A 12,095-nucleotide genomic window follows, 5' to 3' on the forward strand; every position below is an offset into this window, starting at 1 on the left:
CTGGTGGACGGACATGAGGTATCTAAGGGCAGCGACAGGTTTTCTGACAGATATGTGCAGACTGTAAGGGGCTGCAGGAATAACCCTGGGAGACGGAGGAAGAGCCGAAGCCTAGACAGTGGTCAGAGAAGAGAGATCTCCGCCCACAGAAGGAATGGGGCGGAGAAATCCTCTCAGAAGGGACCCTCCCTAATTTTCTGCAAAGTAAAGTAAAGGAGGGGAGAAAGTGGTTTCAGACTTGCAAGACTCTGTTACTGTAACCTTACAGTAAAGGCAGTGTTAGCACTCAGGGTTTTGGTTTCCTGCCTGGACTACCTCGCAGGGCCGACACAGACTGATTATAGGATCTGGGCAGAAGTTCACAGGGTTTTGCCCAAGAGGTTCTACCTGCAAGCTTCCTAAGGGACCCATGTTCTCCCAGAGAGTAGGTAGGCTTCCGTGTCGTCCTTTCAGGCTGAATGTGAAAAAGGCCACCCTCAAGCTGCCCGGTGCTTTCTTGACTCAACCCGTCCCCAGATTCGGCTAGGGTGAGAGAGTTTAATTGAGGCGATTACTGCTCTCTTTCATGTTGGATAAGCTTGCTGGGGTAGCATTTCTTTCAAATCCAGGTCATGCTCAGGAGAGAAAGGGGATACTCCCTTGCTGTGCCCTCAGATGGTTGCCTCTCCTAAAGTAGCTGATAGCAAATCCAGCAGTGACAGCAGGGGTGGTCAAAGAAGTCAAGATGGCAGCCACAACAGGGCGACGAAAGCCTGCCTCTGTGATTATTCTAGTGTTTACCCTTTTATGTACACAAAGGCAGGAGAATAGAGAGAGAAAGTATGCCATCAGGTGATCCCTCCCATGGAGCTCTGATTGAATTGTCAGAGCTGCCATCTTCTTTTTTAACTACAGGTATATCCCGTGGACAACCCTCATGGACATGCTGATCCTTGTATAGCAACTGCATGAATTAATAGGCAGGTTTTGACAGTTCATCAGAGCCTTGGCAGAAAGAAGAGCAGATTACCTGAGATTGGCTGTTGCACTGTTCAGCACCTTGAGGGAGCACATTGTTCTGTGCTTGTGCAGACACGGCTTGAACAATATGTACTAAAAGGGAATAAATCTTTTGCTAGACTAGACTAGTGTTTCTGAAAGCATTGTTTGAGGACCCCTGGGGGGTCCCCAAGACCTTTCAGGGGTTTGCAAAATCAAAATTATTTGCTAGCCTACATAGAAAAATAATGCAATATTAAAATCCCATCAAACAATTGTGAGAAGTGGTAGTAGCAGCGAATACATCAATTTTAATTTTTAATGTGGCAAATACCAGTATGTATAATCTATACAAGCAAAAGCTCTTTTGGGGTCTTAATTTTTAAAAGTGGGGAGGGAAAAAAGTTTAAGAAACACAATCAAATATCTATTTTCAAGTATGATTTTTTTGTTAGATGAAGATGGTGATTAAAGGTGAAGCCTGCCTTTCAGCTTATGTAAGCCCTGGAGTTAGCTTTACTGCAACCCTCCCTACATGGAGACTCACTAGCTCTTTGGATGTCAACCCCCAGAATTCCCCACCCAGCCCGGCTATTGATGAGATGTCCAAGAGTTGAAGGTCACACCTACGGAGTGTCCCGTCCAGAGAGGCATTCATCATGTACATTTCTCCAAGAGTTCCAGGCAGATTCAAGGAAGGCCCTCCTTCATTTTCTCCCCATAGCAACCAAAACGCTGAGGATGGAATGAATCTGGGGCCCTCTAGTCCTACTCTAACGTTTTAAGCCTACTCTTTCTCACCCAGTTTATACGGAGGTGTTTGGTCACCTTACAAAAGACTCCTGTGAAGTAAATTGGGATAAGAGATACTAACTGGCCCAAATCCATTCATGCGTGTATTGAAATTAGTCTCCTGAATCCTGGTTTAGGTCTTAACTACAATACCATGTCTGGATTCATTGCATGCTAATCTAAACCTAGATAAACAAAACATACTTTGCGTTCTCATAATAGGCTGGGCCCAAATACAAGATGTACAGTTTACGCCTCCTCTAATGGTAAACGTTGGACTAGTACACAAATTGCAGCGTCTTCTCCCTTAAGGATTGACCCTGGTCTGCGTATTATTCTAAAACTTTGCTGCCTTTAACTATGTCCTGCATTTGCAGCATCTGAGAGGTAACAGTTTATGTCCCGCTAGCAGGTACTGTATCATGTGTAGATATCCCGGGATGGGTGTTTTGAATGCTGCCAATCCAACAGGTAGATGAAAGTAAGAAGAAGGCTTTAGTAAAGAAAAGCACGGAACCAAGATTAACCTCAAAAACAACCTTTCATTGTTACTGATAGCCAGTTCTGGCATGATGCTGTGCTTGAATAAAGTGGATCATGGAGCTATTCAGGGAGGAGAGAACCAAGTGAAAACATTTAAATATAACAGGTCCTTCCATGGTGTTCATTGCTATTATTGGCTTGGGTAATATTCATGGCATCACTTGTCGTGTGGTTGAATATTTGCACGGCATAATTTACTTCACTGTCAATAAAACACTGTTAGATGTACAATTTTGCTCACATCAGTCTGTGTGAGATGATGATGAATGTGCATGGCAATGCTGCTGGAGCTCGAATGGGAAATCAGAGCCAGTCTTTTAAGTGGAGTATGAGCCCAACCAGGAGCATCCACAGGCATGTCAAAAAAGTCAAGATGGTGACTGTAACCACACAGTTGAAGCCCACCGTACATGTAAAAGAGGGGCTGGACTTCATTTGAGTGGTCACAGCCACCATCTTGCATTTGCAGCATCACAGCCACCCTTCCCATAAAACTTCATTTCTCCATGATTTTGATTTCCAGAAGCATGTTGCAGCCACCTACAACTGAAGGAAAAACAGTCTTTCTTATCCTCCCTGACTGCGTTCACATATTCTGTATGGTTTTTCTCCTGGCTGCCAGCTCCTGGCTTCCAACTCTGACATGTTGAGAGGGGGACGGGCCAGCACTACCAGCTTCATGCCATGCAACACAAATGTGAAAGGAGTTTCCATTGTTGGTTCAGCTGTTTTGCTCAGAGGAGGAACCAAAGTGGAGTGATTGAGCGATGACTAGATGGGTTGTTCATGTTAGGGCAGAATTTTGGCTGTGTGTGACATGGACGTATGGCCCTTGATATGCAAATTTGGAGAAAGGACAGGTTTTAAGTCTTGTAATCCAATCTAGTGGTGAGGCAGATGAGTTTGAAGGCAGAAGAAGAAGGTTTCAGGAAGCGTATTTTCCTCCCAATAACATAACTCAGATGTAACAAGACCTGACAGTAATTCAAACGCAGTGCAAAGAGCTGATTTTAGAGGATCTGTCCCTGGACAAATTCAAATGCTCTTTTTTCCCTCCTCTTGTATGGCCGCAGGTACAGAGAACATTTATGTCTCTTCAAAATGTATCTAGTAAATCAGAACTGCAGAAAACGTATCAACATCTTCAGAAAGAACTGAAGAAGCTGGACCATTTGGCATATAAGCGACAACAGGTAAGGAATTAAAGAATATTAGTAAGATCAACAAACCTACATTTCTTTTTCAGGTGGGTCTTCCTTGAAATAAATGTGCAAAAGACAGCAGTCAAAGAAGAAATGAGTGAAAGGACATGATTTAAGGCTCAGTTCAGAAACAGCTGCTATACACAACATTTTTTCAGCGAATCTGTTTGTGTGCTGCTGAATTGTATCCAAAAAATCTTAGCTAAGAGGAGATTCTAAGATGAGGCTGTGATTCTTTAGCATGGTATAAAATAAGTGGGACATATGATTAGCCAGCTAATTTTTACATCATTTTGATTGGTCATGTTTTTTGGTAATAAGCAAAAGAAGTACTTTAAACGTTCAGTAGATTTAACTTATTTTACTTAAAAAAAATCCATTTAGTGCCACACCCCATGGATTTTTTGTTTTAAAGGGTGCCCTTGATTACAAAAAGGGTTTCCTAGTTAAAAGTTAAGCTGTATTTCTGGAATAAAATGTGACTTTTTAGTAAGTGATTGATAAGAAAAGCTTTGCTTTGTATTCATTCTCCTTCATTCAGTTACAATATATTTTCTGGGGATTGTTTTAATTCTATGGAATGAGTTATTCTAATCCTGAATCCATTTCGATCAGGCAACTTTAAGATGTGTGGACTTCAACTTCTAGTCCTACTGGGAAATCTTAAGGTCTGGGTGAGAGCCAGTTGGGTGCAGTGGTTAAGGCACCAGGCTAGACATCGGGAGACTGTGAATTCTAGTCCTGCTGTGGGCACAAAGACAGCTGGGTGACCTTGGGCCAGTCACTCCCTCTCAGCCATAGGAAGGAGGGAATGGCAAACCACTTCTGAAATCTTGTCAAGAAAATTGCAAGGACTAGTCCAGGCAGTTACCAAGAATCAAAAACTGACTTGAAGGCACACACCCCAAACTGGGGAGAGTGCAAGTTATAGACGAGATGAGCAGAAATATGGATGTATCCATTCTGAAAACTCCACGTTGCATATTGTGATACAAAGTTGGTTCCATGGCTGAAAGGGCTGGTGAGAACACAGCTATAGAAGAGAAATGGAGAACTCCTGATGAGAGAGATAATTCATATAATAGTTTTGCAATAAATGAATTATTATCTAGTATTGCCTGAATTGAATTCATACTCTAGTAAATTACTGCAGATTAGAATAGGTATGCACTATTAGATAGGAAAGTACAATTCCTTTTATATAAAGAATATGAGAAGAATAACGCTACAAATGTTACAGAGGGCACCAGATCAAAGTTCCAGTCCACTATTTTATTTATTATTCATTTATTAGCTAGAGTTATAAGGCTGCCAACTTAAAGCATGTGACTATAGGGAATGAGGAAAGCTACCATTTAATATATCTGAAAGACAGCAGCTTGGGAGGGCTGTTCTAGAAGAATAGTTACAAAGATGTCTTTATAATATATCGCTGTAGAAATTTCTTTTGCTGTTCTCATCTAGTTCGTTTCACACTTTCTATAAAGTGCACATTTCTTAGCTGTTTGATTCTCAACCAGCTCTTGCTTCACTCTGCTGTAAACGTGATTCAGCAACCCAAGTTTAAACATCCCATCCTCACATCTGTGCCCTGGCTCTTTCCATTGGATTTATATATCACAATATGTAACATCTATTGCTGTCAAGTAGAACATCTTCATTATTCTCCTGAATAGAACTTCTGTACAGATTACAGATTTATTTTAAGGAACATTTCATTTGAGTGACCTGATAAATGATATACTTTTCTTTTTACTAATTTAAAAATGGCCAGTAGGTGACAGTGTTTTCAAAGCTATCTCTGCTTTCTACTGCAAGGCTAAATTATGATGGTGGAAGTCCAATATTTAAGGGCCCATTTTATTGTTTAAAAATGTAATTCCTCGTCTGTCAATACAATGTAGAATGAAAAAGGAAAGTAAAAGTTTATTTCTACTTGAAATGGCAAGGGGTCCTGATTACCTTCATCATTCAAAAAAGGACCCCTATCGAGCAGTCAGTAATATGAACTTTTATTTACTCTTAATCTAATAATGAATCAATACTAAAGCAGATTACTAACAGGCAAATATATTGAATGACCTGGCATCTTTAATTCAATTGCTGAAATTTTAGAAGAAGAGTGGATAATTTCTGAAAAAAGACCATATTGTAATTTTTGAAACATGCATTTGGTGTGTCTGTCAGGACAGAAAATTTGTGAATTCATTTTGCAGAAATGGATTATTAGCCATACTAACTACATTATGGAATTTTGATCAATGGCCAGTTACTAAACATATTAATTCTTGAGGACGGAGACACATTCCACCAGCAAATTAATTTGATAACATTGTGTTGCTTGAGAAGCACCCCAAACCTTCATGCACTTCCAATGGCTGATACTGTGCAAGCCAGAAATGTCTTTGGTCATTACTCTGAAAGTACCATTAGTGTAACATATAATCAGTTTTGCATTTGGGAAAACAGGACGTGCAATTGTACCCCTACAGCTCAGGCAGGGTTCCTGTACAACTTCTCCTTGTACAACTGGCAAACACCAGTTGCTGGAGAGTTTTGGTAGCTTTTCACCCAGCCTAGCCCAAAGTGGTCTGACTATAGAGACTCAGAGACGATGCAACTGCTTCTGCCACCTTTCTGTTGGGCTCAGATGATACTAGAAACCAGGTTAGATGCATTCATACTTTGGGTACATTAAATATATATTGTTGCTTAACTTAGTTGACTAAAATTATTTGTTCATAAGGAACTGCTGAATTCAATGTCAGAACCTGAAACTAGGGTTCATATTTCTGGGACACCCAGATGCAGAGATATGGCTAAGTTATCTTGGTAGCTAATAAACTTACACAAATCTCTCTGAACTCTGGTGTGATAACCGGCATTTATTTCAGCATGAAGCAGAAAACACAGTATAGAACAAGGATACTAATTAGGTTGAAGACGTTGCTTTGAAGTATCCTTCAGCTGCTGGTGTCTTGATAACGAAATAGAACTGCTAAAAGTCTTTCCAAGAAATGAAGGGGTACGGAAGGATTATTTTGGTGCACATCCATACTAAAATGGTAGATCACTGCAAATATGAAAACAATCTAGCAAGTTGCAAGAGAATACTTTGCTGAGCTCCAGGTGCTAGCCAACCTGGGCTAATTTAGGAAAAATCAGTTTCATATGTGGGTAGGAGAATACAAGGAAGCCAAGAGTTGTTGGCTGCCTGAGATATTTAGATCTCATATAAATAAACAAACTACTTTAGAGGAAGGTGCAATCCACATCCATATTTTTGCCAAGAAAACAACATGGACACTGTGCCATGTTTTCACCCAGAGTTGAGTGTGCTTTGAAAGAGTCTTTACTTTTACTCACTAGGACTGTGGATACCAGATGTTTGGTGACAGCCAAACAGTTTCAGTAACTAGGAGCAACCATAATCCAATCGACAGCATTTGGAATTTTGATTGAAAATCAAGCAAACAAACAAACCTTGGATTAATTTAAGAAGTTCATTTGTGAAATTAAACCATTTAAAGTTGGCTAAACATTCTGCACATGTTAAAAGCTATTTCAAGCAATTTGAAATTATTATGATGTAATTTATACATCAATCTAGATTCAAAGGGAAATAGTTGATTTTGAACATGTGTGGATGTGTTGGATTAGGGATATTTGCAAGGGAGTGATCACAATGATGGTGGCCACAACCGTGTGATTGAAGCCCCATTCTTTTTTACATGTGTTGTTAGGGTCAGGGAGTAGGGCAACTTAGAAGAGCAGGTGGTCCTCAACTTATGCCCATTCGTTTAGTGACCGTTTGAAGTTACAACGGTGCTGAAAAAAGCGAGTTACAACCAGTCCTCACACTTATAACCATCAGAGCATCCCCGCAGTCACATGATCAAAATTTGGGCAGTTGGCAACCAGCATGTATTTACTACAGTTGCAGCATCCTGGGGTCACACAATTGCCATTTGTGACCTTTCCAGCTGGCCTCTGACAAGCCAAATCAAAGGGGAACTGTGTGATTCACTTAATGGTGGCTGCAAAAAATGTTATAAAATTGGGTGTGGTCATGTGATGCCTTGCTTAATGACTGCACTGCTTAACAACACATTTTCCAGTCCCTATTGTGGTTGTAAGTTGAGGACTACCTGTAGGCTCAACCTCTGTGTCTGGATAGACTCAAGGGTGTTGTGGAGATGACATGAGGAGTCTTGGTGAAAGCAATGTGAGAATTTGCCTCTGTCATTTTGTAGATCTGAGTCAAATATTTTGTTTCACTTCAGGCATGACTTTCTTTAATCCCATCATAAAGAGAGCATGGAGGAAGAGCCCACGATACACCGAATCAACAACTATTTGTTTCTTCCTGGTTCTGAGAAATTTAGCCTGAAATGATTCTAATACACAAAATGCAGCACCTTAAAAAGTAGTTAGCACTTTTGCTTTGAACACCTTGAATACCGCCAGAACATTGTTATAGCTTTTGTAGCTTGCACCTTTAATGATTACATTAGTGGAGTTTTATGCTCAGATTGAGAAGTTGCTGATTTGATATTTCTATGACGTAGAAGAGTAGAAAAAGATGCCTAGTTAATTTTCCAATTATGCAGATGGCTATTACAGCACTTGGAATAATTAATTTCTAGCATTTCATGATGACAATATGATGCTAAGCCACGCAGGCATCACGGCGAGACACACTGGGATCGGGGGAAGATGACTACGTCATCTGAATATGAAAGAACAGGCATCGCCTTGTGGCCAGGGTGGATTCCTGTTTGGAAAGACTTGTCTGATCAATGATGCATGGATTAAATAATAAAGGAGCAGAATGCAGCCCTGCTTTGTGGTAGCGGTGCCAGATCACCATTATATCTATATTTAATGTGCAGAGGGGTGCATTGCTATCAACTAAAGTAGGCAACAATCTATAGCTGACTTCCTGCTTTTCAGGGGGAATTGAGTCAAAAGCCACATACAGGTTGATGATGGTCCTGAGTAATACGATTTGCTTGGTTTTATCCTAGCTTGGTGTATGACCACAACTATGGTGACTGGTAAACTATGGATTATGACTTTGTTGTTTGAGTGAACCAGGACAGTGTACCTTATTCAAACATACCTTATGTCTGAACTGAATCTTGCTGGTAATCAGTGGTAAGCGATATCTTTCTTAATAATCTCTATTTCACATACAGCTTGGGGCTATGACTGAAGTTCTCCATGCTGGCAGGATTCCTTGTGTGCAGCCATGGTACTTTGGGTACAAATTCAAAGGATAAATTTGCTTCTGCTTGAGAACACCATGATAGTATTTTGGCCTGACAGCTGATATCAGAACATGTAAAAGCATTGCTCCACCTTCATTTGACAGTTGAGAAAGACTTCTTTCATTGTTACTTCATAGCCTCAGGCTTACAATATGGGATAAAATAATTTATTAAGTTGTATATAGTGAAAGATCTTTAATTGATAATGAAATATTTAAATAGTGCTATTTTAAGTCTATGTAAGATGATAGGATCATTTCTTTGTGCAGATGAAAAAATGTTTGTCAGACAAAATTTGTAATTTCTGTGGGAATTCTAGATCAAAAAATATTTAAATATACAGTGATCAACAACACATTGAAAATAAAAAAAAAACAATGTAGGCAGAAAAAAAGTATTAATAAGTCCAAAAGCAGAAACTGCTGGAAATACACACACACACACACATGTGGGTGTGTGTCAAATTTATATGGCCACCCATCTCACAAGAAGTGACTCTGGGCGGAGTACAGTAAAAAAGTATAAAACAATAAACATGTCAAACACAGACAGATTAAAAAAAGTTCACACACACACACACTTCAATCAGAAACGGAGCCCTGAAATCCCCGGGTCTGATGAGAAAGCCAGGTTTTGGGGGACTTCCAGAAAATAAGGAGGAATGGAGACAACCAAATATATAGTATATTTCTATTTTAAGTAAATAAATAATTTGACTTAGACACTGCCGGACGCTAAATTAACTCTGGGCAGCTCACAGCAGAGAGCTTTAAAATGTTAAATGTCCATATTAAGTATTTTTATCCTGCGCTTGTGATCTTACTTGACAATAGCCAATCTACCTGAAGGAAATCCTGGTGGATGTACCCCTCATTTTTTTTTTTTTGGTTTTGTTTTGCTGGCTTTTGATTGCACTAAACATCTTAAAATTGCTGAAATTGAGAAATAGTGGAATAGATCAGTGCATGAAAATCCATCTAGGCAATTCCCTCATGAAGAAATTTTTGATTTGGATAGAATTCTGTGTCTTAAAGAGTTTTTGGAGTATAGGAAAGTAGATGAAGAAATTATGCAAGAGTATTCTGTATGGCTTTTAAAAGTATTCAAACAACATTCTGGCATTCCAGCACCCTTACAAATGACCTCACAAGCTGCCCTCGTAAATGACCTCTTATTTCAAGTTTCCATTCAATAAACCCATTAAAGTTAATTGGGAAACCCAAATTCCTGATGAAGTGATAAGTGTTGCTATTCATTGTGCTAGACACTTGGAAACCCAAAAGAAAAATAATCAAGAATAATTGCACTCAAAACCACATCGCTACAGCAAATGGGAAAGTCCTTGTTCCCACTGTCTTGTTCAGACTTTCTCCCTTGTGGCAGAGAATGGGGACACAGTGGTTTCCACTTTGATCATGGAGGCTGGCAACTGCCTCCTAAACGCTAAAGAGCTTGATTTGGGTGTGAACAAATGGGTCACTGGAAGCCCAGTGGTCCCCAAAATTTGTCCCAAGTCCTCAAAGTTGTGTTCCCTTCCAGCCTCAACAACCAGCAGTTTTCTCTTTTGCTCCTTGATTCTGATACTTTTCTCTCAGTAAATGATGAATCTCTTCCCTTTGTAGTAGACACTGGAGCCTCAATGTCCCCCTTGTCTGTTTCTTCCCCCTTCCCAGCTGCTGTGGTCATCAACCCATCTGTGACCAGGTTACCACCCACTGACCACTGCCATTGGCCCTTTGTCTGAGGAGCAAGCTATCCTCTTGAGTAGTGACTTGGCTATACATTTATTGGAAAAGGATTTCCTTGTAAGCTTGGGTACACTGTTTTCTGCACCAAAAATGGCACATGTTTACAGGTCCCAGAAGAGCACTGTAATTCAGCATTTGCTCTGACCTCTACTCTGTCTTCCACTTCCTCCCTTTTTCTTGTTTTATCCCTCATTTTACCACATCTTGCTCTTGGAAGCCTTCTGGACTACCACAAAGATGGAATGCAGTTTAGTTATATCATTGGGATAGATTGCTTGCAATTCTTCCTTGAATTCCTCAGTACTCCCTGGCTAAAGATGCTATTGAAAGACTCCAACCTACTGAACTAAACTCGAAGTATGTTGGTGCCAACTTCTAGCCATTGTAACAGGCCTATCCTTACTGTCAAAAGCCACACCAGAAGGAGGAGGATCCAGTCCAGTGCTGCCTGGTTCAAGATCTAAGGAACATCAGTGCTACTTCTTGTTGTGTCCAATCCAGTTCTTGTTTTGAGCTTCCTGCTTTACATACCAGCATTGGGATGTTCATATAAGCATGTTTAGCACGATGTGTCCATTTCTCATTTGTTTAATGTATGATTTTGCCTTATATGGTTAAATTTCACATTTTAGCACTTGCAAAGGCACTTTCTTCCCTATACAGTCTTTTTAAAGGCCGACTGGTCATTTCCACATCCTAGAATAACCTGACATGTGTGCTGATTTATTACCTTGGTATCCTTGTACATGACCTGCCCCTTTAGAGATAATAGAAAATGGCCTTTTATTTGTCTCTACAGTTTGGAGCAGTTCCACTTCTTATGAAACCCCCAGGACCAATAAAAAACTTTTAAAACATTCACCTACCCTAGAAACAAGAAGATTAAATGAAATATCAAGATATTCTTTACATTTCTGTTATTTTTCTTCTGCAGAAATACGGTATATCACCTCAAACCTTCTGTAGCAATTTCCATTAAAGGCAGTGAGCCCTACTGCTGAGGGAGAATAGATCAGCTGCAGGCCTCCCTTGGGCAAAATGCAGCCAACACCAGCCATGGGTCCCCGACACCCTGCTGCTTGGTGGATGAGTAGGGGACTTTACGGAGTGTGGCCTGTAGTCTTGATGAAACTGATTCCAACCTTGAAAGCTGAATAAAATACGTCTTTGTTTAGAGTGATCTGGGTCATAAAAGGCTCAGAGGCTACCTGTGAGTGTGGTATGTATGCTACTTATTATTTCTTATATTTATTTGCTATTGGCAAGCACTCAAGAAAAATTGATTAGAAGAAACCAGGGATAGGTGCTATCATGGCTAGCAGTTTATGTCAAAGTCTATTGCTGCGGTGCTAGTATTGTATGCCTGGAGAAAATGTACACTGTTTCTCTCAGAAGACCTGATAAGCCAGCTGCTGATTTTAAACAGTTAACCAAATGCTCTTACATTCTTTTGAGATTGTCAGGGGTACTGATTTTTGCAGCCCATAGGCCTCAAACATCAGAGCATTATGCTCAGGACTCTCTCCAAATGTGCTGCTGAATGTAGGGAGTTCCTTTTTATG

The 12,095-nt window shown here is 40.2% G+C and overlaps 1 protein-coding gene across 1 annotated transcript in view; it reads left to right on the forward strand.

Moving 5' to 3' along the window:
* The window catches only part of CTNNA3 (catenin alpha 3), a 781,530-nt gene that overhangs the window by 57,011 nt on the left and 712,424 nt on the right, over positions 1-12,095 (forward strand). The window contains exon 5 of the mRNA XM_063307559.1: positions 3,387-3,506. Within this exon, the coding sequence (XP_063163629.1) occupies positions 3,387-3,506 (120 nt within the window). The remainder of the gene's footprint in view (positions 1-3,386; positions 3,507-12,095) is intronic.

The sequence above is a fragment of the Candoia aspera genome, chromosome 6 (assembly GCF_035149785.1).
Source record: "Candoia aspera isolate rCanAsp1 chromosome 6, rCanAsp1.hap2, whole genome shotgun sequence".
Lineage (NCBI taxonomy): Eukaryota > Metazoa > Chordata > Lepidosauria > Squamata > Boidae > Candoia > Candoia aspera.